Source organism: Coregonus clupeaformis, chromosome 14, assembly GCF_020615455.1.
Source record: "Coregonus clupeaformis isolate EN_2021a chromosome 14, ASM2061545v1, whole genome shotgun sequence".
Classification (NCBI taxonomy): Eukaryota; Metazoa; Chordata; class Actinopteri; order Salmoniformes; family Salmonidae; genus Coregonus; species Coregonus clupeaformis.
Window position 1 is genome coordinate 31,860,918 of NC_059205.1, and position 27,380 is coordinate 31,888,297.

Consider the following 27,380-nt stretch of genomic DNA (forward strand, 5'->3'; position numbering starts at 1 on the left):
CCCGACTTCACTCCTCGACTTTCGTCTGCAGTCGGTTGCTTCAGCCTTCCCACTCAAACATGCCCAGTATGATCACTTGAAGGGTTGATATGACCCACAATTCAAGGCAAACTGTAGTCACTTGTCAAACTCTTGTGGCCACGAAGTGTCAAATTTAATCAACACGCCGCATTTTTCGAGACAAACTTATGACGCTAGCTTTCTAGCTATCTTAGCTAAAACAAACATATAGATAACATTGGGCGTGTTCGAACTGATCATTTTTGTCATGTCGGTTACCATCATTGGTCACCGCCTTTCAAAGTGTGTTGCATTATGGATTTAAAAAATTGTCCGACTTGCCCTTACATGTTGACTGCATGAACTTGACAAAAATCATGTGATCAAAGGTCATGAAGTTTTGACTGCAGTCGACTGCAAGTTTCTGCAGTTGCTCTTCACCAACTTCCTCCTGCAGCCATCGCCTGCCCTGTGGGAGGCTCTATTGTCAACCAATCATTAGGGTGTTTTTGTTTGACCCACGCAAACATGACCAAAGATGTGACTGACACAGGAACCAACTTTGACGCAATTCATGTATACAGTGGATGTATACAAATTAATGTGATATTTGATGTTCTCTCTCACTGATTGATTTTACAATGTACACACATATGATTTCAGTTTGTGAGTGTGTGCTATGGGGGTTGGAGCCATGTTTATTTCAACATTATAAAGATAAACTTTGATAAACAATGGCAATATTGCCATGTTGATCTGAGCCTTGCTATTGAAAACCACGTTAGTGTCCGACTTTCAGCTGTCGCAGATGCATCTCCCCCGACTTCACTGCTCGACTTCGTCTACAGTCGGTTGCTTTTGCCTTACCACTCAAACCCTCCCATTGATTTTAGCTGTGGCAAATGGTAATATGGGGTTCAAAGCGCTCAGACTCATAGGGCGCATTCGAGCAGATCAGTTTTGTCAAGTCAGTGACCATTTTGTGTACCTTTGAGTCATTTAGCAGACACTCTTATCCAGAGCGACTTACAGGAGCAATTAGGGTTACATGTCTCAACACATCTACAGATTTTTCACCTAGTCGGCTCTGGGAGTCGAACGAGCGATGTTTCGGTTACTGGCCCAAGGCTTTTAACTGCTAGGCTACCAGCCTTTCAAAGTGTGTTGCATTATAGGGTTAATAATTGTCTGACTTGCCCTTACATGTCGACTACATGAACTTTACAATAATCCTGTGATCAAAGGTCATGAAGTTGTGACTGTAATCGACTGCAAGTTTCTGCAGTTGCTCTTTACAAACTCCATCCTGCAGCCATCACCTGCATTGTGCGAAGTTCTATTGCCAACCAATCATTAGGGTGTTTTTGTTTGACCCAAGCGAATGTCACCAAAGATATGACTGACACAGGAACCAACTTTGACGCAATTCATGTATACAGTGGATGTATACAAATTAATGTGATTTTTGATGTTCTCTCTCACTGATCGACTGTACAATGTACACACATATGATTTCAGTTTGTGAGTGTGTGATATGGGGTTGGAGCCATGTTTATTTAGATATTATAAAGATCAACTTTTATAAACAATGGCAATACTGCCATGTTGATCTGAGCCTTGCTATTGAAAACCACGTTAGTGTCCGACTTTCAGCTGTCGCAGATGCAACTCCCCCGACTTCACTTCTCGACTTCGTCTACAGTCGGTTGCTTTTGCCTTACCACTCAAACCCTCACATTGATTTTAGCTGTGGCAAATGGTAATATGGGGTTCAAAGTGCTCATTCGAGCAGATCATTTTTGTCAAGTCGGTGACCATTTTGTGTACATTTGAGTCATTTAGCAGACACTCTTATCCAGAGCGATTTACAGGAGCAATTAGGGATTAAGTGTCTCAACACATCAACAGACTTTTCACCTAGTCGGCTCGGGGAGTCAAACCAGCGACTTTTCGGTTACTAGCCCAATGCTTTTAACCGCTAGGCTAGCTGCCTTTCGAAATCATGTGATCAAAGGTCATGCAGTTTATGATGAAGTTGCCTTCAAGTCGCTGCAGTTGCTTCTCACCAATTGCACCATGCAGCCATCACCTGCATTGTGGGAGGCACCATTTGTCAACCAATCATTAGGGTGTTTTTGTTTGACCCACGTGAATGTGGCCAAAGATGTGACTGAAACAGGAACCAACTTTGCCACAATTCAAAAGCTACAGGGGATACAAATGAACGTGAAGAGAATGAATGAAGGCCCGTCTCCATTTTTTTGCGCAGTATACATTTATGAAGTGAGCTAAATCTATATTTTGAGATTTCTCTGCTGCTTAGGAAGTTGACTTAGCCAAGTATACTGGTAAGAGGGTGGAAAATGGCATCCCTTGAGAGGGCAAGAACAAGATGTATGACAGGAGAAGTGCAGCATTATCATAAGGAGATGTTTACTTGGATTACGGAGGATGAATGGAGGGGAAAAGAGAGGCAGAGGAGGTCGAAGAGAGAGAGAAAGGACGAGGGTGAGCTTGAATCGGTTAAAATGGCGGGAAAAGGGGAGGTGGTTTGTTAAAGAAGAATGGTAGAAAGTGTAAGCAGAGTGAGCTGTACGCCAGATGAAAGAGAAGAGAAGAAATGGAAGTGAGTGAGGGCGAAGTATCGGAGGTGGTAGGTGTGGTGAATTTCTCGTAGCCCGAGGCTTGCACCGAGGGTCAGGATAAAGATGAGTCCAAGACTGTAGGAGTGACATTTTTGGAAAGAGTGGACCCTTGCCTTTTGGCTGATCCATTTATGGTTTCAGGGTGTGTGAAAACAGAGTTGGGTGCTGTGGAAACGGGGAAGGTAACCAGAAGTGGTCTTGTGATAATTGTTTGTGTTTCTGCTCGTCAGAGGGAGCAGGCGCTCCTCGTTAAACGAATGGGGGCAAGAGATGTGAATTGTTTTGCTCTCAAGAAAAGGGCTCCATTGAAAGGAGTGATTACTGGGGTAGCGGTAAATGTGAAAGTTGACCAACTGAACGGGAAGATTCCTGATGTTTGTGATGCTCGTTGTTTGGTGCAACACAGACAGGGTGGCGTGAGTGGTGAAACAGAACAGTCGTTGTCTGTTCTTTTGAGTTTTGATGTTGAGTCTTTGCCCTACAAAGCAATGTTAGGATACTATATATGCTTCAGTAAGATTTGATTTTTAGCGTTTATAGCAATAGTTATCAACTATTGTGGCAGGTAGCTTAGTGGTTAAGAGCGTTGTGCCAGTAACCGAAAGGTCGCTGGTTCTAATCACTGAGCTGACTAGGTGAAAAATCTGTCGATGTGCCCTTGAGCAAGGCACTTAACCCTAATTGCTCCTGTAAGTCGCTCTGGATAAGAGCGTCTGCTAAATGACTAAAATATAATTGAACTGCAGGGATGGAACGTAAGTTGCAGAAAAGTTAGGTTGTGGTGGCAGCTGCAGAGAGGAATTTGGGTGTACGAGACTTGACATCAGAGGAGTTAAATGGTGGCGTCCTCTCTTTTCAGTCTGTTGGAGTGAGGTAGGACTGGATAGATTTAAATAGTAGAGTAGGATGGTGGGGTATTTGTTGATTTCTTATATAAAAATGAAAAAAATGAAGGGAGTTATACTCTAGTCTAGTATGTGGCGGTAATGCAACATTTATTGGATGCCAACCGCCGTTAAACCTCATCGAAGAAGAATGAAGGTGATATTTGAGATATCCCTGTAACCAATTAATTGCACACACGTTATGTTTTCAGTTTGTGAGTGTGTGATATGGGGGTATAGAAACGTTTATTTAGACATTTATACAGAAAAACTTTTATAAACAATAGCAGCTATGTTCACACTGCAATGTTGATCTGAGCCTTGCTGTTGGAAAACCACTACAGTTTCCGACTTTCTGCTATTGCAGATGCACCTCCCCCGACTTCACTCACTGACTTTCGTCTACAGTCGTCTTCATTAGGCTTACTGCTCGAGCACACCCAGTGTTTAAAATGGAGTCTGGGGATCATTGCCAGGTAATGGCTGACCATTAGACCAAAGTGGAATTACCCAGCCGCAGCTGCACCAATAGACGTCCCAGTCCAAGATGTATTTATTTTCTAAAGCAAAGTAACCTTCCAGAAGAGCCAAGCAAGCTTACCCTCCAGAATCAAATGTTTAAGAGACATGTATTGTCTGAAGTGATCGAATGGGCAGGCTGAATTCTGAATCTATCCATCATCAATCATACATAACATGCATCTAATCATAATGTCAGAGCTTCTTATGAGGAGGTGCTTCACTAATAAGACATGATGCATGATTAATGCGGTAGGACTGCTCTCTGGCTATGAAAAATCCTCAGCAGTTTAGGGAAATAGACTTATATTGGATTGTGAATCATAAACATATGTAGTGGTGGTGCTAGTCATTTCTGGTGGTTGTGGTTGTTGTTGAAGGAATAGAAAACAGCATTGAAAGTAGTATTGATAGCCAGGTTGAACTACACAGTTCATACACATTACATTATCAGAAAAATATCCGATTGTGAGAGAGATGCATGTAATGTATCTATCAAGCCCGGTCTTTGAGCGCAAACAAATCAATCAACCACCAGCTTTCTCAAGTCAGTTGGAAGAAAAACGTATCCAATTTAATCTCTGAATAGCTCATATAAATCTGGACTAAACATTTCATAGCTGCAGTGGATTCAGATGCCTTTCAGGACCATTCCAGATTATTAATGATTTAACATAACCTGGTGCAATGCTGATCTATGTGATATGGATAGGATCTCTACAGTGTTAAGGGGTACTTTATTATGCATTTACATGTACATGTTTCTAACCTCCAGGGTATTTTTCCTGATTAAATAAAGGTTAAATAAAATGTTTAAAATGTTATCTGTTTTTCAATTTCTGAAATGTCAGTATTTTCCAAATGTTACACTCTCACGCAATGTATCATGCACATCTGCTGATGCTGTTAGTGAAAGTATGATGTTTAGATTTGAAAAATGACTGCAGATGATGAAAGAGCGCTTTTACCACTCTTCATTTTTCTTGTGGTTCGGTGGGCATTTTTCATGATGTTGATGATAATTAATACTGTACATGATCTACATTCCGATTAGAATTAAAGGGTTCTGTAGGTTTCTTAATAAGTAACTGCCATGAGCTGCATAACTTTGTGTTGTTACACATTCTGTACTTTGAAATTATTTATCTTGTTTTCTTCCTTTCACAATAAATAGACCCCGGCGCGAGGCCCCCATAGACCCCATATACTATTCTGTAATTACAAACCTCTGGCTGTTTTGATTCAAATTGCATTTTTATCCACTACACAGAATAATCCAATACAATTTACGTTCATGATAGGTCAATTGGTATTCAACTGAAGATTCAACACAGGAACCACATGTCCAATTTATGAAAAGTGTGTGATAGACCTAATAGAAGGGTCAGATTGACTTGGAATAATTGGATATCTGTCTGTCCAATCTAAGCTTGGAAGTCAGTTGTTCCCAGTCATATAGAAAAGTTGTAAGCCTGGTAATGAGTGAGGCAGAGGGAAGGCTCCAGAGTCTTGTCTATATGCTTTGGTACGCATCATGTCCATGAAACAGGAAAGAATCACTAGTGTCACCATTGTAGATGCTGTATTGAACTTGAACCATTTCCCATTCCAGACATCAGAGAGCCATCGTTGATGTGGTAAAGCTGCAGGTTGCTCTAACTACTATTTAGGGTAGTTAAATGCCAATATTGACTTTATGATTCAATCGTCTCAATAATAGAGTTGTTTTCCATCTTTGTGAATTTCACAAGTTTTTAAATAATATACACTACCGGTTAAAGGTTTTAGAACACCTATTCAAGGAATTTTCATTTTTGTCATTTAGCAGATGCTCTCATCCAGAGCGACTTACAGTTAGTGAGTGCAAACATTTTCATACTGCCCCCCGTGGGAATCGAACCCACAACCCTGGCATTGCAAACACCATGCTCTACCAACTGAGCTACAAAGGATTTTCTTTCTTTTTACTATTTTCTACATTGTAGAATAATAGTGAAGACATCAAAACTATGAAATAACACATATAGAATCATGTAGTAACCAAAAAAACATTAAACATATCAAAATATATTTTATATATGAGATTCTTCAAATAGCCACCCTTTGCCTTGATGACAGCTTTGCACACTCTTGGCATTCTCTCAACCAGCTTCATGAGGTAGTCACCTGGAATGCATTTCAATTAACAGGTGTGCCTTCTTAAAAGTTAATTTGTGGAATTTATTTCCTTCTTAATGCGTTTGAGCCAATCAGTTGTGTTGTGACAAGGTATACAGAAGATAGCCCTATTTGATAAAAGACCAAGTCCATATTAGGTCAAGAACAGCTCAAATAAGCAAAGAGAAACGACAGTCCGTCATTACCTTAAGACATGAAGGTCAGTCAATACGGAACATTTCAAGAACTTTGAAAGTTTCTTCAAGTGCAGTCGCAAAAACCATCAAGCGCTATGATGAAACTGGCTCTCATGACGACCGCCAAAGGAATGGAAGACCCAGAGTTACCTCTGCTGCAGAGGATAAGTTAATTAGAGTTACCAGCCTCAGAAATTGCAGCCCAAATAAATGCTTCACAGAGTTCAAGTAACAGACACATCTCAACATCAACTGTTCAGGGGAGACTGTGTGAATCAGGCCTTCATGGTCAAATTGCTGCAAAGAAACCACTACTAAAGGACACCAATAAGAAGAAGAGACTTGCTTGGGGAAAGAAACACGAGCAATGGACATTAGACTGGTGCAAATTTCTCCTTTGGTCTGGAGTCCAAATTTGAGATTTTTGGTTCCAACCGCTGTGTCTTTGTGAGATGCGGTGAGGATGAACGGATGATCTTCGCATGTGTATTTCCCACCGTGAAGCATGGAGGAGGAGGTGTTATGGTGTGGGGGTGCTTTGCTGGTGACACTGTCTGTGATTTATTTAGAATTCAAGGCACACTTAACCAGCATGGCTACCACAGCGTTCTGTAGCGATACGCCATCCCATCTGGTTTGCGCTTAGTGGGACTATCATTTGTTTTTCAACAGGACAATGACCCAACACACCTCCAGGCTGTGTAAGGGCTATTTGACCAAGAAGGAGAGTGATGGAGTGCTGCATCAGATGACCTGACCTCCACAATCCCCCGACCTCAACCAAATTGAGATCGTTTGGGATGAGTCGGACAGCAGAGTGAAGGAAAAGCAGCCAAGAGGTACTCAGCATATGTGGGAACTCCTTCAAGACTGTTGGAAAAGCATTCCAAGTGAAGCTGATTGAGAGAATTCCAAGAGTCTGTCATCAAGGCAAAGGGTGGCTATTTGAAGAATGTCAAATATAAAATACATTTTGATTTGTTTAACACTTTTTTGGTTACTATATGATTCTATATGTGATATTTAATAGTTTCGATGTCTTCACGATTATTATACAATGTAGAATATAGTTTAAATAAAGAAAAACCCTTGAATGAGTAGGTGTTCTTAAATTTTTGACCGGTAGTGTATATCCTTCTCACCATTTCTCTGTCCATGGTAGGTGTACAGGTAATTCTTTACCACTAGGTGGTGGCATTTTTACATTAATGTCATTTAGCAGACGCTCTTATCCAGAGCGATTTACAAATTGGTGCATTCAACTTAAGATAGCCAGTGGGACAACCACTCCCTTTTTTATTTTTTATTTTATTTTATTGGGGCAGGGGGGGGTAGAAGGATTACTATTATACTATTTCAGGTATTCCTTAAAGAGGTAGGGTTTCAAGTGTCTCCGGAAGGTGGTCAGTGACTCCGCTGTCCTGGCGTCGTGGGGGAGCTTGTTCCACGATTGGGGTGCCAGAGCAGCGAATAGCTTTGACTGGGCTGAGCGGGAACTGTGCTTCCATAGAGGTAGGGGGGCTAGCAGGCCAGAGGTGGATGAACGTAGTGCCCTCGTTTGGGTGTAGGATCAGAGCCTGAAGGTAAGGAGGTGCCGTTCCCCTCACAGCACCGTAGGCAAGCACCATGGTTTTGTAGTAGATGCGAGCTTCAACTGGAAGCGAGTGGAGTGTGCGGAGGAGCGGGGTGACATGAGAGAACTTGGGAAGGTTGAACACCAGACGGGCTGCAGCATTCTGGATAAGTTGTAGGGGTTTAATGGCACAGGCAGGGAGCCCAGCCAGCATCGTTACATCATTGCAATAGATGGATTTGTGAGCAACTTGTATGCACGACTAATCACCTGAAACCCAAACTTGAGTATAGTTTCACTATTGTTTTCAGGTATTCAGATTTCAGGCTACACAATTTATGCCTTTTAGCTACAATTCATTTCACAATGGAAAATCATGTATGTTTCTCCACCTTATATCTATTTTTCTTTCTTTCTCCTCTCTAGACAGCTATGCCTCAATTCCAGTGACATGCAGTCAGGGTAGGCAGGGTAGGCAGTGCAGGCACTGCTTACCCTGTGATTGTCTAATTAAAAATCTGATTATGGTGGTTTTTATACTCAACATTTCAAAATTGGCTAAAACGGCATCAAAACGAGCGAGGCCGTTCCCATACAGTCACTGTTTGGATAGGGTCAGCATAGGCCTCGCTGCTTTGCCTATAGCTTAATTTATGCATTGAGACGATTTCCTATTTTGCACATAAGTATTGACTCATCAAATTGTGTGGGTAAACCTGGGGTAGACTCTGCACATGTGGGCGTGTTTACATAATTTGGCGCTCGCATCCCTTAAACTGAACGAATCTAGTTGGCAAGCAAAAACAACCTGACCAATGAACACCTAAAACAATTTTCCAAGTTGGATTTTGAAGGAAAACTTGGTATAGTTCAGAGAGGGAGACCAACATCGGCGTTTCCTGACCTTCATCAGAGGAAGGGACAGAAAAATATCCGATCAAATGAACCACACTCAGCCTGACAGACACTGAAACCTGAAGCAGACAGATGTTTAGCGATGAGATTATTTTTTTTACAAAATGTTTGACAATATCAGTGTTCAAATGAAAGACAGGTTTGATCATTTTGTCATCCTTGGCCCTACAAGGATGAGAAGAGGGGTTCACCCTGAAGAACAGACGAATAGAGGCCCAAATGCATTTTCCTTTGCAATTTGTGGGTTAGGCTACTGTTGAATGAATATGAGAATAGACAATATCCCTTTGATGCATTTGATTTATTAAGGTAGAATTTAATTTTGATGAGATACATGTTTTACATTTTGAACTGCATTTTTCAGTCATTTCGAGTATTGATATGGAGATTTTGTTAGAACCATATTTATTATATACAGTAGGTGTGTGTAATAATATTTCACATAATAATATTATTATGTGGTGTGTGTTTGCACGCGCAGCACGCTGTGCTTGGGAAGATTTGTACATCCATTGTGAAAGGCTATGGAGTTTGCGTTGCGAATTATTCGGATGAAATGTGTCCATATGTTGGTATTTTAGTGCAACCTATCAGTTGTAATTCGGTCTATGGCTGAGCTGAGTTGATCAGTGTGTCATTTTGTTGGATGATATGAAATATGCCACCATCGGAGGCTATCCTTGTGTATCGTGGCTACATTAGTATTTACATTTGAGGATTTTGTTGTTCTTGTCAATTTCGGTTAATAGCTTATGTCACTCTGGTTGTTGGAGTTATCTGTTGTATGGTGATTTTTGCTTCATCAAAGTTTATTTGTGAGTAAATCTGGCTTTAATAACAGCCAGTTCCTACCCAGCCACTGACCTCACCTCACGTCACTGCTCAATTCCATCCAAATGTGTACACGTTTATTATTGTATAACCAGGTCAAGCCAGGTGATATCTAACAAATAATTATACTAAAAATGTATGTTCACACACGAGTCATTTCTCAGAATCAGATTTTAAAAATCAGGATTTAGAGAAGAAACATTCTTGGTTGAATAGTAGGCCTAAGTATGTTCAAAAGGTTGTAGTGGATGCTAGCTAGCATTTTGAAAGTCCATATTTCACAGATTTAACCAATGGGTTATCTCAAATGTAATGCCCTTATGATTATTTGTCAAATTTATCCTGTAACAAATATGTAACAATATGTTAATATTAGTATGAGCATGTTAGATATTCGATCACAATGGAAATTCATCCTAAAAGCACCAACATAAGTGTATCTTAAAAGCTCCTACGGGGGTCATTCCTGACCCCAAATTGGTAATGATTGCATTTGTAAATGCTGAATATAATACATTAGATGCATAAATGTATTTGTCATTTATTTGTCAACAGTGCATTCGTTTAATTCAAATAGTAGGCTATAACAATAACAATCCATCTGTATTAATAACAGTATATTACGGTGTATAATGACAAAAAACAATATAATAAAACACCTAATTTGTCATAAAGAGGTCAAACACAATTTTGGGCGATTGTAGTCCCAAAAGGTCTCTCACGCTGTATAAAATCCCTATAGGATTTGCGATATGCTGCATAGCATAAACATTTAGCCTATCCTTGAATAAGAATGAACCCAAACAGTTTATTGACTTGCTGCAGCGAAATCTTTCGAAAACTCAAGGGATTAGATTTAAGTGCAAATAGGTGAAGATAAATCAAGGTGAATGTGCATGTATTTTTCATTAAACACATTTCACGTGGTTTTATTGCATTTTATCCGTGTCGATCACTTATACTCAAACACTAGCCTACAATATGAATGAAATGACACAATTTGCATACTCCTGAATGCATCATGGCATGGTGACAGAGTTTCAACTATATCCAAGAGCTTTTCTGAGCCGTCCTTGATGGCAATAGGCTACATGTATGCAGTTTTTCCATTTTTACGTCGTGCACTCAGTCCCAAAGTTTTTCATTTCTCCGGGAAGGTGTCGTGGCATGGAAGTTCTCACAGAGTGACTGACATTTTGTATATAGCCTACATCCCCCCATTTAATCTTAAAGGTTTTTTTTTTTTTTTTTTACAGGTATTGGCATCTGGGACAAATGACAAGGAAGTTTATGGCTTGTATATAGTAGTTGTATAGTTGATGTGATCCTCATCCAAGATGGCAGTGGTCTTAATGCGTTGATTTTACAAGATGCATGGCTTGACATCCTGACAGACGCTCTGGTGATGGTGATGTAGCTGGTGGTAGTACGATCCACTGGCAGTTGGCGGGTGGAATGAAGAGATTCCGTTAAAGTTCAAAACAAAATCTTTCCTGTCACACACTGGCGATGAATGGCTTGAGTATCGAGATAATCCCACTGCAAACAGATGGAAGAGACGTGACAGTCAAACACAAAGCTTTTAAAATACAAAATCAACTTGTTCTAATACAAAAAATGTATGAACTCCATGGCGCATGTGTGTAGGCCTATACGCGCCAATATATGGACGTTGTATTTATCCAAATGGAATATACTCCAATTATTTTTCTTAAATGGTAGGCTACATTTATCGTAAAACAAATGCATGCAGATCATTTAGAGCATACATGCAAAATACAAATGAATTCATGAAACATATAGAGTACCAGTCAAAGGTTTGGACACACATACTCATTCAAGGGTTTTTCTTTATTTTTACTATTTTCTACATTGTAGAATAATAGTGAAGACATCAAAACTATGACATAGCACATATGGAATCATGTAATAACCAAAAAAGTGTTAAACAAATCAAAATATATTCTATATTTGAGATTCTTCAAAGTAGCCAACCTATGCCTTGATGACAGCTTTGCACACTCTTCACATTCTCTCAACCAGCTTCAGGAGGTAGTCACCTGGAATGCATTTCAATTAACAGGTGTGCCTTCTTAAAAGTTAATTTGTGGAGTTTATTTCCTTCTTAATGCATTTGAGCCAATCAGTTGTGTTGTGACAAGGTAGGGGGGTATACAGAAGATAGCCCTATTTGGTAAAAGACCAAGTCCATATTATGGCAAGAACAGCTCAAATAAGCAAAGAGAAACGACATTCCATCATTACTTTAGGACATGAAGGTCAGTCAATCCGGAAACTTTCAAGAACTTTGAACGTTTCTTCAAGTGCAGTCGCAAAAACCATCAAGCGCTATGATAAAACTGGTTCTCATGAGGACCGCCACAGGAAGGGAAGACCCAGAGTTACCTCTGCTGCAGAAGATAAGATCATTAGAGTTAACTGCACCTCAGATTGCAGCCCAAATAAATGCTTCACAGAGTTCAAGTAACAGACACATGTAAACATCAACTGTTCAGAGAAGACTGTGTGAATCAGGCCTTCATGGTCGAATTGCTGCAAAGAAACCACTACTAAAGGACACCAATAAGAAGAGACTTGCTTGAGCAAAGGACATTATGAGTCCACATTTGAGATTTTTGGTTCCAACCACTGTGTCTTTGTGAGACGCAGAGTAGGTGAACGGATGATCTCTGCATGTATGGTTCTCACCGTGAAGCATGGAGGAGGAGGTGTGATGGTGTGGGGGAGCATTGCTGGTGACACTGTCTGTGATTTATTTAGAATTCAAGGCACACTTTACCAGCATGGCTACCACAGCATTCTGCAGCGATACGCCATCCCATCTGGTTTGCACTTAGTGGGACTATCATTTGTTTTTCAACAGGACAATGACCTAAAACACACCTCCAGGCTGTGTAAGGGCTATTTGACCAAGAAGGAGAGAGATGGAGTGCTGCATCAGATTACTTGGCCTCCACAATTACCCGACCTCAACCCAATTGAGATGGTTTAGGATGAGTTGGACCGCAGAGTGAAGGAAAAGCAGCCAACAAGTGCTCAGCATATGTGGGAACTCCTTCAAGACTGTTGGAAAAGCATTCCTCATGAAGCTGGTTGTGAGAATGCCAAGAGTGTGCAAAGCTGTCATCAAGGCAAAGCGTGGCTACTTTGAAGAATCTCAAATAGAAAATATATTTTGATTTGTTTAACACTTTTTTGGTTACTACATGATTCCGTATGTGTTATTTCATAGTTTTGATGTCTTCACTATTATTCTACAATGTAGAAAATAGTAAAAATAAAGAAAAACCCTTGAATGAGTAGGTGTGTCCAAAATTTGACTGGTACTGTAGATATATATATATAGGCTACATCACTTTTACAATGTGAAAATAATAGACCATTTTGTAAATATAAGGCTATAATTTCCAAATGTTTTGAATGTTCTCCTGGAAATGTGTCCTTGATATTTGTCATTAATACTTTGCTTTCTATTTAGTGTTGAATTATTTTCGAAACAGCAGTTGTATTTCTAATTAAACTATTTCATTCAGTAATATTATTGTTAGCATTTATGTGTTTTCTTATGGAGACCATTGCGCACAAAGGTCACAGGCAGTTCTATCTTCACAATGCCCAGAATAAACCATATTTATGGATAGGGAAACATAATTGGGTGTTGACATTACTGATGTATGTTTGTGTATTATTATACACATAATTAGGTGTTGACATATTATTGTCATGCCACATATTGGTGTTTGGCGCATTTTCAATTAGGCCTATAGCCTTGAAAATAAAATCTAGGCTACAGTTTTTGGCCTTACTGCTATTAGCCCATACAAACGCATCGAATAACAGCTTCAGTACATGGAACAACAGATAGTCCCCCCAAAACAATCAAAAGGAAGTTTGTATATTTTTGCGTATTATTATACACATAATTAGGTGTTGACAAATTATTGTCATGCCACATATCGGTGTTTGTAACTCGGTCTATGGCTGAGCTGGCCTATAGCCTTGAAAATAAAATCTAGGCTACAGTTTTTTTTTACTTCCTTGAGAATTATTATGTTAATCTTGGCAGTAGAATTTGCTTTAATATTAAAATTACTTAATTATTTATGTTTTTAGTTATATTGTCATAGTTCTACAATTGTATTTTATTCATAAATGGACAAGCAGAACAATGTCAGTGTTGCCTAACTAGTCCCAATGTCCTCTTCCCTATGATTCGCAATCAGCAACTGCCCATCTTTACTAGGCCTACTTCCAAATAAAATAGTAGATATAAATACGCACTATTTAATGCAAACTTTACATCAGAGCAGAATATTTATTAATGGGTTGCATATGTTATAATTGGCCATATAGTGTGCCCATGCAATTAAAGATTGTGTTTGCCTATTAGGAAAGTAAACAGGCCTACTTGAAATATCAGATGAGTCTCTTCCGTTGTGATGGAGATAGCTTTGCTCCAGAGAGTAAGGGGATATGCTCGAGTGCAAGGCGGAGGATGTGGGACTGTTTGAGGCCAGGGATTGCTGCTTGATGTATGGGGAGACACCTGGTGATGCCCAGTGTGAGGGGGCACTGGCATAGGGAGAGTGACAGTCCAAGGTGCCTGCTGCCATCGCCGCCGGCGAGGAGTGCAGAGGGCTACTACTGTTGTCTGGGCAGTATTCTCCATTAGAGGACACTTGACAGGCCGCCATGTAGGTGGACCCGGGGCTTGGCGACATGTGAGGAACATGATGCCCTCCACCCAGCCCGTCGTAGCTCCCTGGCACCGTGTTCCCCATCACGTCCAAGTTGTAACCATTATGACATGCCAAGGACGCGGAGGGGTTCTGGAAATCGAAGTTTTGGGGCAGTATCGACGTGCCAAAGCCGATGCCATTCATCATTCGATACATGGGTTTCAGTGCTTGGCATTTCCTACGGAATCCGCGAGGTCTGCGACGGAAGGACCCCTCTTCGAACATAAACTCGCTGCCCGGGTCTATGGTCCAGTAGTGTCCCTTGCCTGGTCTGCCGAGTCCCTTGGGCAGTTTTATGAAGCATTCGTTTAGAGACAGGTTGTGCCTCACAGAGTTTTTCCACCCCTGGTAAGAACCCCTAAAGAACGGGAAACGGGCCTGAAGGAACTGATAGATTTCAGCCAGAGTAAGCCTCTTTGTCGGGGAGCTTTGGATAGCCATTACAATAAGGGCGATGTATGAATAGGGCGGCTTCTCAGGACGCCTCAAGCCAGAGTTGCCCTTTTTCCCTTTGGTTGACCCGTTTGGTGAGCTCTCCGCCACTGGCTGTGCGCTCATCAGAGTGGCGTGCATTACTCCGGCTGCTGGGCTGGATCTCAGAGGATGAGACGACTCCAGATGTTGCTGTGAGTTCTCAGTTGTCATGTTTGCGCCCAAATTAGAGATGGGACACAGAGGAGTATCTGTAGCCTATAACCAAGAGTATGACCAATGCTTTACTCGACTCTTTTTGTACTGACCTGAAATGTCTAATGAGAGCAGTATCCTACACCCAATACCTCAGTCAATTAGTCAGCATAACTCCTTCAGACGTTCTAAAAAGATGTTTCCAAATGTGATAATTGGAGAGGTTAGTGTCCAGTGGCGATTCACTGCGCGTTTATTGCTGTTCTAATCAGGAACCCCAGCTGAGTATCGGTGTGACAGCTGCTCCTCCTCCGTCTCACTGTGGCCATCGCTGGCAATGATCCTTTAAGAGGGGAAACATAAAGCTCCTCGACTTTCTTGCGCATATCCACTCGGCCAAACAAAACTCGACCACCTATCAATTCTTAAATCTCTCTCTGCCCCCTAGATCCCGGCTAAATCCCTCCAAGAAATCGCCAGGAACTCGAGACCCACCCCCTCCCAGATCTGGCCCCGGTCCAAACATAATTCTAGCAAGAGGCACACATACACATCACAGCACAGCGTAGAAGACTAACAGAGACCTCCTCCCACCCACTCCTCACAACTTTAATACACGCAATTACACCATTTATCAAACTCATTTAGACACTCAAGTCAACAGTGCAACACGCCAAACGATGAAGGCAATGGTTCCAAATTAACCATGACACTTGCTTATATATGAGTGAGACATAAACACAACGTAGGCCTGTTCTATTTAGTAGAATTCTAGTTTTAGGTATATTTATACATTACCAGTCAAAAGTTTGGACACACCTACTCATTCAAGGGTTTTTCTTTATTTTTACTGTTTTCTACTTTGTAGAATAATAGTGAAGACATCAAAACTATGAAATAACACATATGGAATCATGTAGTAACCATAAAAGTGTTAAACAAATCAAAATCTATTTTCTATTTGAGATTGTTCAAAGTAGCCACCATTTGCCTTGATGACAGCTTTGCACACTCTTGGCATTCTCTCAACCAGCTTCACGAGGTAGTCACCTGGAATGCATTTCAATTAACAGGTGTGCCTTGTTAAAAGTTAATTTGTGGAATTTCTCCCCTTCTTAATATGTTTGAGCCAAACAGTTGTGTTGTGACAAGGTAGGGGTGGTATACAGAAGATAGCCCTATTTGCTAAAAGACCAAGTCCATATTATGGCAAGAACAGCTCAAATAAGCAAAGAGAAACGACAGTCCATCATTACCTTAAGACATGAAGGTCAGTCAATATGGAACATTTCAAGAACTTTAAAAGTTTATTCAAGTGGAGTCGCAAAAACCATCAAGTGCTCTGATGAAACTGGCTCTCATGAGGACCGCCACAGCAATGGAAGACCCAGATTTACCTCTGCTGCAGAGGATGAGTTCATTAGAGTTAACTGCACCTCAGATTGCAGCCCAAATAAATACTTCACAGAGTTCAAGGAACAGACACATCTCAACATCAACTTTTCAGAAGAGACTGCGTGAATCAGGCCTTCATGGTCGAATTGCTGCAAAGAAACCACTAATAAAAGGACACCAATAAGAAGAAGAGACTTTGGACATTGGACATTAGACCTGTGGAAATCTGTCCTTTGGTCTGATGAGTCTTCATTTGAGATTTTTGGTTCCAACCGCCATGTCTTTGGGAGATGCAGAGTAGGTGAACGGATGATCTCCACATGTGTGGTTCCCACCGTGAAGCATGGAGGAGGAGGTGTGATGGTGTGGGGGTTCTTTGCTGGTGACACTGTCTGTGATTTAGAATTCAAGGCACACTTAACCAGCATGGCTACCACAGCATTCTGCAGTGATATGCCATCCCATTTGGTTTGCGCTTAGTGGGACTATCATTTAATTTTCAACAGGACAATGACCCAAAACACACCTCCAGGCTGTGTAAGGGCTATTTGACCAAGGAGTATGATGGAGTGCTGCATCAGATGACCTGGCCTCCACAATCATCCGACCTCACCCCAATTGAGATGGTTTGGGAGTGAAGGAAAAGCAGCTAACAAGTGCTCAGCATATGTGGAAACTCCTTCAAGACTGTTTGAAAAGCATTCCTCATGAAGCTGGTTGAGCGAATGCCAAGGCTGTGCAAGCTGTCATCAAGGCAAAGGGTGGCTACTTTGAAGAGTTTAAAATCTAAAACATATTTTGATTTATTTAACACTTTTTTGGTTACTACATGATTCTATATGTGTTATTTCATAGTTTTGATGTCTTCACTATTATTCTACAATGTAGAAAATAGTAAAAATAATGAAAACCCCTTGAATGAGTAGGTGTGTCCAAACCTTTGACTGGTGCTGTATATTTATATATACAGGCCATGATGTATACAGCCTATGATGTACTTGAGGATGGAAAAAATCCATTGAGATTAGATAACTAAAGATAACGGTATTATGCTGAATAGTCAGCGCTTCTTAGAGCTTGTGGTTTTGTTTAGCAGAGGTAATGGAGAAATAACAGTCCATAGTTGTCGTGTTCATTTGTTGGGGGCAGTTCAGGATAGTACTTTGACACGAGTGGAAACATGATTTTTCCATCAGGCGCTGCCAGCATACCACACACAGCGCGCGAGAGTCAGTTTACCGCCTCGAACCATGGATCATACACTCGAGAGCTGAATTAATTACACAGATCCAAATGAGGTCTTAGAAAAACATGTCAATTTTATCATATTTATAGTAGCTTATGATGATGATTCTGATGTTATTTTGTTGTTATTGTTCTCTGCCGTTTTGAGTTTATTATTATTCAGAAGCTAAACAAATTTGTTTACTTCTTATAATGTAAAAGCAGAAACATTGTGCCATGCGCAATGCATGCATAATGCTTGTAAGGCGATTATGTTTTGGAAAACAAAAGGTCTAACGAAAACTCGTTGCAAGTGTAGCCTCTCCCAATTCTTGATCAGGATAAGTCTCATTTCAAATTAAGTCAGTTCAGGAGATAAACTAAATACAAATAATCGAGGGAAACTGAGACATGTATAAAATACAAATATATTGATTTTTTAAAAATCACCCAACTCTGCATTTCATTTATTACTTGCTGCTATAAGGCAATACAAGGAAAATCACAAAAACAATCCCAAGTCAAAGATTTAATGACGAAATTGAAGCTATTTAGAGACGTGGTTTTACCAATTTTACGTACCCGTTGAATGTGTAATAACAGTAAGGTATTTTAACCCAATGGCTTTGATGCAACGATTATAAACGACAAGCTCAAACTCTTAACCAAACAAGGATGTCGAGATAAAATCATTTTCCCTTATAAAAACAAAGGTAAAGAACATAATCTCCTCAGAATTTCCGGCAACATCAAAACTAATAACCCCGCTGCCTTCAGGATGCACAGCTGGTTTAAAGGACTTTTATTTTCTCAGCCACAGAAGAATGCTTGGAAGGCTTTGAAAATATTACACACAGAACCAGAGATCCTGTCATAACGTCTTTATTTTTTTATATTTTTTTTAGCTTTTAATGTGGACTGAAATCCACTTGTATAGTCTATTTCGTGATTATCTCTCCCCTGCTCATGTGTCTCGACTTGAGGCGACGGCTATTTGTAGCTCCAGACAGAAAATATAAATACTGAATGTCTGCATCCGCTCACAGCGAGCTTCTCAGACACAGAAAAATAAATGCCGTATTTCTTCCCCAATAGAGGGACCAATTTATAATTAGATATATGCCACACTAATTGTGATACACATCATTTCTATTACAACATTATGGCTTTATTATTATTATTCCAAGCTATTTTGCCAATAACGATAGTTATTAACAATTATTGTAACGCAGTAGTAGGCCTAAATATGAAGTGGCCTACTGTGATAGCCTATTTGTAGAGTTGCAGTTAATATTGATTACAATATATTCATCTTGAGAGAGTAGGCTACTAATGGACCTTTAGGTAACAATGTTATCTTAAATCTAGAATAACGTGTGTGACAAATGTGAAACATTTGAATGCATAAAACTAATGCTATTGGATTATATTTAGTGTTAGGCCTATAGGCCTTCTCATTTGATCAATGTGAGATGTGATATATACCATTCCCTTTTCGCAACCTTTTTCGTCACGTCAGTCCCTTCTTCTTACCTTTATCCTTCCCTCTTTCTTTCTTTCCCTTGTCTGGCCTCTTCCTCCATTACTTCCTTTCTCATCCCCTTTGGTTTTGGTTAGGCTATTTAATACAGATATAGTCTAGGAGAGACGATACTAGCCTATACTGTAAATTGAATATTAAGAATATTTACAACATTATCAACGTGCTTCATTCAGCACATCCACTATTTGAGTGCTCACAATGATAGACATACACGTTTTGACTGACAGCTCTCGGCCAACGAATCTTTACGCATCACCGCACGTGCATGTCCCAATCAATTTCAACGTGAAAGCGCGAGAATAAGAAGCGCCTAATAGGCCTGCCTATATGTCACCTTGGTAGTAATAGTACAGCAGTGTTTTGAAATGAGTTGGATATTACACCAAGTTGATAAGGCAATTTTTAATTCAGTAGCATAAGTAGTAGGCTACAAGAGGCGGTTAGATATTGGGGAATGTAATGAGTGATCAGAGTGGCGCAGTGGTCTAAGGCACTGCATCTCAGTGCTAGCTGTGCCACTAGAGATCCTGGTTCGAATCCAGGCTCTGTCGTAGCCGGCCGCGACCGGGAGACCCATGGGGCGGCGCACAATTGGTCCAGGGTAGGGGAGGGAATGGCCGGCAGGGATGTAGAGCATGGCGTTTGCAACGCCAGGGTTGTGGGTTCGATTCCCACGGGGGGCCAGTATGAAAAAGATAATGTAAGTCGCTCTGGATAAGAGCGTCTGCTAAATGACGTAAATGTAAAATCAGACACCTGCAGGCCTACACCATACACCTGTCAGTGTTTGTGATGATAGATTGGCATTTTGCAGTTTGTCTTGAATACAACTTGTAGCGCAGATATCTTGTTTGTTCACAATCTATTCTATACGATATGAATTCAATGCAAAATATATGTAAAGATAAAAACACATCACAATTTATAAAAAATATGTATTGTGTTTAAAAAAAATAAAACATATACAAACTGCTCGACTTGATCACAAGTATTGTAGGGTAACTTGGAGGGAAACACCCCCTTAATGGAAATGTCTATTTTCTGACAGAAAAAAAGCAAAGTTTTGGTAATATTTAGATATTTGCATATTGGCTATCCTTAGGCAAACACATTTTGAAGGGAAATAAGCGGGCAGAATTAAATAAAACTCAAAATCGTTTTGTTGAAGTGACTAAAAAAGTTGATGAGACATTACATTTTTAGTTGAGCAAGACTACTGGCATCCAGGGAAAGTGTTTACTTTTTTTGTGACATAAAGTGGTTTCTGTGAGAATTACAGGAGGGGTTGTTTAACCCCAAGTTACCCTAAACAGCATGATTTGAAGGTCAAGTGATTCGAAAATTCAGTAACAACATTTTCAACAAACCAACAACATAAATAGCCTATAATCTATACATCATCAACTGTATGTACACTGTATAGCACAAAAATGCTATTGTTTAATGGGAAATTACCATAGAACCTCAAAGCAACGAAATAAAGCCTACTCCTCCCCACAGGGTGCGTCGATTCCATACAAAAAATTCCAGATTATATAAAAAATACCATGCTCTGTGATTTTGTCGAAATATAAGGCAATGAAATAAAATGCATTTTGTTGGTACACAATAACTGTCAAAGTACACAAATGCCAACCCAGTGTTTTCATTCCATTTGCCACACCCCTCGAGTTCATTACGACAGCATGCTGTCTATTTTGAATGGGTGGTAAACGTCAGATCCTGGAGTAGCCAGCGCTGCAACTGCTGGGATGATCTGGTAAATGTATGAGCCCTTTTATGTAAATTTCAGAGCTGCGAAACTGTCTTTTCGATTACCATCTCAGTACAATCCACCACCATATGCCCTCAGGACATGCGCAGCGTATGAGTCAACATGGAACATCGACTGGGCGTGAAGTGGTAAGGAGACAGGTGGTCCTCTCACAATGTGTGGCATCAGCTGAGTGTAACTGGGCCACGGTAATGCACCAACGGTGGGAGAATCCTCTGCCCATTCCTGTCTCTTGAACGGTTTGCTGAGGATACTGTCTATGGCGAAGGAACTGGAGAACTTGGCACTGTTGGCTGGTGGTGTGGGTATTGTGGTGAGTTGCGCGTCCTCGTCGGTAGCATGGTCAGACAGGTCTTGCTCTTTGCCTGTCTTTTTGTTTATTCGCTTTCTCCTGCGTCGGAACACTCCGTCAGCGAAGGTGTACTCGCTGTGAGGATTCAGCATCCAGTAGTTGTCCTTTCCCCATGGTCTAGACGGGTCCCGGAGGATCTTCAGAAAACAGTCGTTCAGTGACAAGTTGTGGCGCACCGAATTCCTCCAACCGGTGTAGTTGCCCCGGAAAAAGGGAAACTTTTTCATCAGATAGTCATTGATCTCCGCCAGAGTCAGACGCCCCGACGTTGAGTCACGGATAGCCATGGCAATCAGTGCGATGTAAGAGTATGGAGGTTTTGGTCTCCGCGTGTACGGTTTGCCTTTGCCATCTGCGCCCGGTGTGACAGGTGGCGGGCTGTGCGCTACACAGTCCCCATCCGAACCCAACTCCTCCTCACCGGAGACAGGCGAGCGGACGCTGTTCTCGGCATCGCTGCACAGCTCAGCAGATTTCACCTCATAGTGGTGGTTTCCACAGAATACTTCAAGTTTCATGTTGTCTGTTATTATTTCTCCTTTACTGCGAGTTTTCTATCCAAAGTTTGTCGGATGCCCAAGCAAAAACAGGCACGTCGTCAGAAGAGCTGAAGCCTCAGAGGAAAAGGTAAAGGTGTCAAAGCGCAGAACGCTTGCAGTCAAAATATCGTATAAGTACCCGATGAAGTCACCTTGGTTATACCTTTGGGAGCACTAGAGCTCGTCTCACCTTCTGTCTGTCTGGTGAGCTGTTTATAGCAACAGGCTCACCTCAGGACCAACCCAACGAGGCGGGGCTTGATAATTACATGGATATTTTGGAACAACTGAATATCATGCACCCTCAATGTTTATGACACATCATAAATCACAACAGTCATGATCTATTTTTATTTCAATATTTGTTTGACAATGGAATTGCGTTGAATAGCCCTTTCACCCTCCCGTTTTCAGCATAACAAGACAAGTAGGAATAGGCTAAATTTCTTACCTGTGTAACTCGATCTCGCTGTGGAGGTAGACACCGCTGGAGTACTTCACCTGAGACAACAGGTGGCGTGCGTTTCCGTTCCATCCGTTCTGTCTCGCATGATACAATCATTATGGAGAGTTATACCTGAGTTATCATCTTTTATAGCATATGAATTCTTTAAATACTTCAGTTTGGCCATTATATGTCTGCAGATACCTGGAATAATACCCTATTATATTAATTTGATACAAGCAGCCACCACTGATAAAAATGATATATATTTGAATAAAGATGCTATGCAGTGAATGTATTACATTACATAGCCAAAAGTATCTGGAAACCCCTTCAAATTAGTGGATTCGGCTATTTCAGCCACACCCATTGCTGACAGGTGTATAAAACCGAGCACACATCCATGCAATCTCCATAGCCAAACATTGGCAGCAGAATGGCCCATACTGAAGAGCTCAGTGACTTTTAACGTGGCACCGTCATAGGATGCCACCTTTCCAACAAGTCAGTTCATAACATTTCTGCCCTGCTAGAGGTGCCCCGGTCAACTATAAGTGATGTTATTGTGAAGTGGAAATGTCTAGCAGCAACAACAATGCAGCCGCTAAGTGATAGGCCACACAAGCTCACAGAATGGGACCGCTGAGTCCTGAAGTGTGTAGTGCGTAAAAATAATTAGTCCTTGGTTGCAACACTCACTACCGAGTTCCAAACTGCATCTGGAGGCAACGTCAGCACAATAACTGTTCGTCGGGAGCTTCATGAAATGGAGCCACACACAAGCCTAAGATCACAATGCGCAATGCCAAGCGTCAGCTGGAGTGGTGCAGAGCTTGCCGCCATTGGACTCTGGAGCAGTGCCGCCACACGTTCTCTGGAGTGATTAATCATGCTTCACCATCTGGCAGTCTGACGGACGAATCTGGGTTTGGCAGATGCCAGGAGAACGCTACCTGCCCAAATGTAAGGTGCCAACTGTAAAGTTTGGTGGAGGAGGAATAATGGTCTGGGAGTGTTTTTCATGGTTCGGGCGAGGCCCCTTAGTTCCAGTTACGGGAAATCTTAATGCTACAGCATACAATTACATTCTAGACGATTCTATGCTTCCAAATTTGTGGCAACAGTTTGGGGAAGGCCCTTTCCTGTTTCAGCATGACAATGCCCCCGTGCACAAAGTGAGGTCCATACAGAAATGGTTTGTTGAGATTGGTGTGGAAGAACTTGACTGGCATGCACAGAGCCCTGACCTCAACCCCATCGAACTCTTTTGGGATGAATTGGAATGCCGACTGCGAGCCAGGCCTAGTCGCCTAACATCAGTGCCCGACCTCACTAATGCTCTTGTGGCTGAATGGAAGTCCCCGCTGCAATGTTCCCACATCTAGTGGAAAGCCTTCCCAGAAGAGTGGCGGCTGTTATAGCAGCAAAGCACACTCCCTATAATCATCAGACTCAAACAGTCTGGTCATACCAGCCACAACCCTGCACAGCATGGATGACAGGACCTTCTCACATATGGCCCCTTAGCTCTGGAACACTCTACCTGTACATGTCAAGGAGGAAGCCTCAATTTCCTCATTTAAAACACAACTAAATGTTTGATTGCTTAATTTGCCTAAAGTCTATATTTTGCATTAGTAGGTAATGTTTTGATGTATTGTGATAACTTTTTCTACTTTTTCTAGTATTGATGCTGTTTTTTACTTTTGTAGTTTTATACCTTATGCACATTTGAGCGTGACAAATGCACTCTACAAATTAAATATTATTATTATTTTCCCACAGTTTCTTTACTCTTTTCATTCTCTATAAGTCTGTGAATAATAACAGCATCCTATCAAACACATGAAAGCTATCTCAGGTGTCAACCATGGGGTCATCTCATGTTACTGTAAAAGACCACTGATAACGAATGCTATTATGAATAGTGAACATTCAGTTTTCCTATGAAGGTGTGTGCGATTTCCATACTATGGTTAGTGTAGAGAGGAAATCACAAGGCAGGTATTATGGTCAGTGGGGGACTAATTGTGAATTCTTAGTGGTGAGTCTTGTTAAGTTGTTATGTCTTGAAGAAGAACATTCACACTAGTGAATGTCAGGGCGACAAAGAAAAAGTAAAAACAAATAGTCTCATTGTGCAAAGTGACGCTTTCAAGTGTTCTCATGATCCCACATTAACACACTTTGTTTTGGTGCAGCTGAAAGCATGTTCATGCCAACTTGAGCACACCCATAGAAGACCAATGTTGTTGTGTTGTTGAGTTTTTCTTTCCCAAACAGCATCAGCTAGACCAGGGATGGGCAACTTTGATCGGTGTGGGGGCCACAAAAAATCATAACTCATCATGACGGGCTGCAGTTGCTCGCGGGTCTGTGTACCCCCCTCATTCTGGCCATGGGGCGGAGAGGAAAAGGAGCTGTTTTACAGCACATTTCCTGCAATTTTGCACATTTTGCCATAGGGTGGAGAGAAATGTTTGCAGTTTTCAATATGACACCTGAGTGAGACTGACTAACAAAATCAATGAGGAAAAACTGCTGATGCACGACCAAATTTCTAAATTGCACCGTGTGTATTTTACTATTCTAACTCGCAAGAGTAAGTTAAGACCCAGACTAAGTTCCTAAACAAAAATTATTAAATATCAGAGGGCCTTCAAAAGGGGGGCTGCGGGCCAGGCCGCCAGTTGGCCATCCCTGAGCTAGACTATTTACATGTGTATTCCTGTTCACCCTTGTTGCTGAGGGACTGACTGGCAGGCTGTTTTGATTAATCACTCATTTGTATTAATTAATTAATCTTTAAATAAATACCCTTGAGGGTTCTGATGACTTTAAGGAACAGGGAAGTTATGCAGATATAATACCAAGGTGACACTACAACTGTGAAAACAGAGCGTCTGGCTAGAAGCCATGATAGAACAGGTTTCTGGAAGATATGCAAAGAGCGAGCGAGGCAAGCCCAATGCTCGCTGGGTAAGCATTAATCTCAGAATCATGCACAGTTTAGCAAAAGAGAAGGAAGATCACACTGTTGGTTTTGTCACCGTGAAAAAGCATTTGTCTGTCTCTGTCTCTGGTGTTGTTTTCAGGGTTTGGTTAGGCCACCTAATCCAGGGGATGACCGCCAAAAGGTTAGCAAAACACTGGTTGTGAAACTGACTCACATCATGAAGATTTTGTATTGTTTATCATGGTACTGAACAATAGCCAGCCGCCGCATACTGTACACCCTAGAATATGACTGTATTTACTGTATGTAGCTGAACTGCCATGGATGTCTTGAGGATGCTGAATTCTATTGGTAGTGCTTCAAGAAAGAAAGTGTTGTTGGTTTGAGGTTGGAGATATGCTATGGCATATCAAAGGGCATGGCAGTTGATCACTCTATGCCCTATCAACCTCCTCCAACCTCTTCCAAAGGGACATAGCAGACTGAGGGCATGCTCTAGCAGAGCAGAGTTAACTTGACTTACAATGTGATTCCTCCTATGGCTAATGCCTATGCTATGAGTCTCCTTTAGCACCACCACACCTCAGCTCAGAATCCCTGTTATGTTTACTCCAGATGTATGTGAAATATTCTCCTCCCCCGCACCACACGGCACGGGCCGCTGCCGGGTTCACGTGGCAGTCAGATAACCCATCGGTTGCCCTTTATTGTGCCCTGTATCGTTGGCACTCTATAACAGGAGTACAGCAGACACCTCCTGTGCCAATAGTTTTATTGGTTGGCAACCATCTCTCAAAGTAGACTCAATGACAACAGTGCATTTAAGTAAGGCAAAATTGAATGCATAGTTATGCAAATTAATACAATTCTCCCATTTCTTGTTGACATCATAAGGACCAACACATGCCCGCATGTTCTTCCAGACACAAAGCCCTCCACCCTTTGTTTATGCAAGAAGCACTACAAATGTCAACGTGTGTGTGTGTCATAGTCTGTGTCCGTGTGTTTTCAGAGCAGATTCAGTGTGATAATCTGTTTGTGCTGTCTGTGATACCCAATCCTGTGTGAAGTCACTGTTTTTAAAGAGATTGTGTTGACTATAGGTTTCTGTAATCCAACCGCCTAAGGCTCAGGTGGAATGTATGATTTCTCGTCCTCACATGTAAAGGCTTGTGTTAGTGTGTGTTTATGTGGGTATTCACACCCCTTGACCTTTTCCACATTTTTTTGTGTTACATACAGCCTGAATTTAAAATGGATTAAATTAAGATGTTTTGTCACTGGCCTACACACAATACCCCATAATGTCAGAGTGAAATTGTGTTTTTAGAAATGTTTACAAATTAATATAACATGAAAAGCTGAAATGTCTTGAGTCAGTAAGTAAGTATTCAACCCCTTTGTTATGGCAAGCCTAAATAAGTTCAGGAGTAAACATTTGCTTAACAAGTCGCATAATAAGTTGCATGGACTCACTCTGTGTGCAATAATAGTGTTTAGCATGATTTTTGAATGACTACCTCATCTCTGTACCACACATATATAATTATCTGCAAGGTCTCTCAGTTGAGCAGTGAATTTCAAACACAGATTCAACCACAAAGACCAGGGAGGTTTTCCAATGCCTCACAAAGAAGGGCACCTAAGCAATTCACTTTTGGTCCTGAATACAAAGTGTTATGTTTGGGGCAAATCCAATACAACATTTTACTTAGTGCCACTCTCCATATTTTCAAGCATAGTGGTGCCTGCATCATGTTATGAGTATGCTTGTAATCTTTAAGGACTGGGGAGTTTGTCAGGATAAAAAAGAAACAGAATGGAGCTAAGCACAGGCAAATACCTAGAGGAAAACCTGGTTCAGTCTGCTTTCCATCAGACACTGAGAAATTAATTCACCTTTCATCAGGACAATAACCTAAAAGACAAAGACAAATCTACACTGGAGCTGCTTACCAAGAAGACAGTGAATGTTCCTGAATTTCAGAGTTACAGTTTTGACTTAAATCTACTGAACAAAAATATAAACGCAACATGCAACAAT

The 27,380-nt window shown here is 41.1% G+C and overlaps 2 protein-coding genes across 2 annotated transcripts; both read right to left on the minus strand.

The window, feature by feature from the left end:
• Nucleotides 1–10,246: 10,246 nt before the first annotated feature.
• Nucleotides 10,247–15,556, minus strand: LOC121581525 (forkhead box protein F2-like). The gene is made up of 2 exons (XM_041897022.2): nucleotides 14,151–15,556; nucleotides 10,247–11,260 (listed from the first exon to the last, which is right to left on the minus strand). The coding sequence occupies exons 1-2, from the start codon at nucleotides 15,124–15,126 to the stop codon at nucleotides 11,085–11,087; spliced, it is 1,152 nt and encodes a 383-aa protein (XP_041752956.1). The 5' UTR covers nucleotides 15,127–15,556; the 3' UTR covers nucleotides 10,247–11,084.
• A 4,632-nt stretch (nucleotides 15,557–20,188) lies between these two features.
• Nucleotides 20,189–22,161, minus strand: LOC121581524 (forkhead box protein Q1-like). Its single transcript, XM_041897021.2, has one exon. The coding sequence runs from the start codon at nucleotides 21,912–21,914 to the stop codon at nucleotides 21,093–21,095; it is 822 nt and encodes a 273-aa protein (XP_041752955.1). The 5' UTR covers nucleotides 21,915–22,161; the 3' UTR covers nucleotides 20,189–21,092.
• Between the last annotated feature and the right edge of the window lie 5,219 nt (nucleotides 22,162–27,380).

What these genes read in the sequence shown, in the direction of transcription:
- LOC121581524 (XM_041897021.2), bottom strand. Translation starts at nt 21,914, where the DNA reads ATGAAACTTGAAGTATTCTGTGGAAACCACCACTATGAGGTGAAATCT.
- LOC121581525 (XM_041897022.2), bottom strand. Translation starts at nt 15,126, where the DNA reads ATGACAACTGAGAACTCACAGCAACATCTGGAGTCGTCTCATCCTCTG. An exon ending in AGACTCATCTGATATTTCAA is followed by an intron (nt 11,261 to 14,150) that starts GTAGGCCTGTTT and finishes ATCTGTTTGCAG; the next exon opens with TGGGATTATCTCGATACTCA.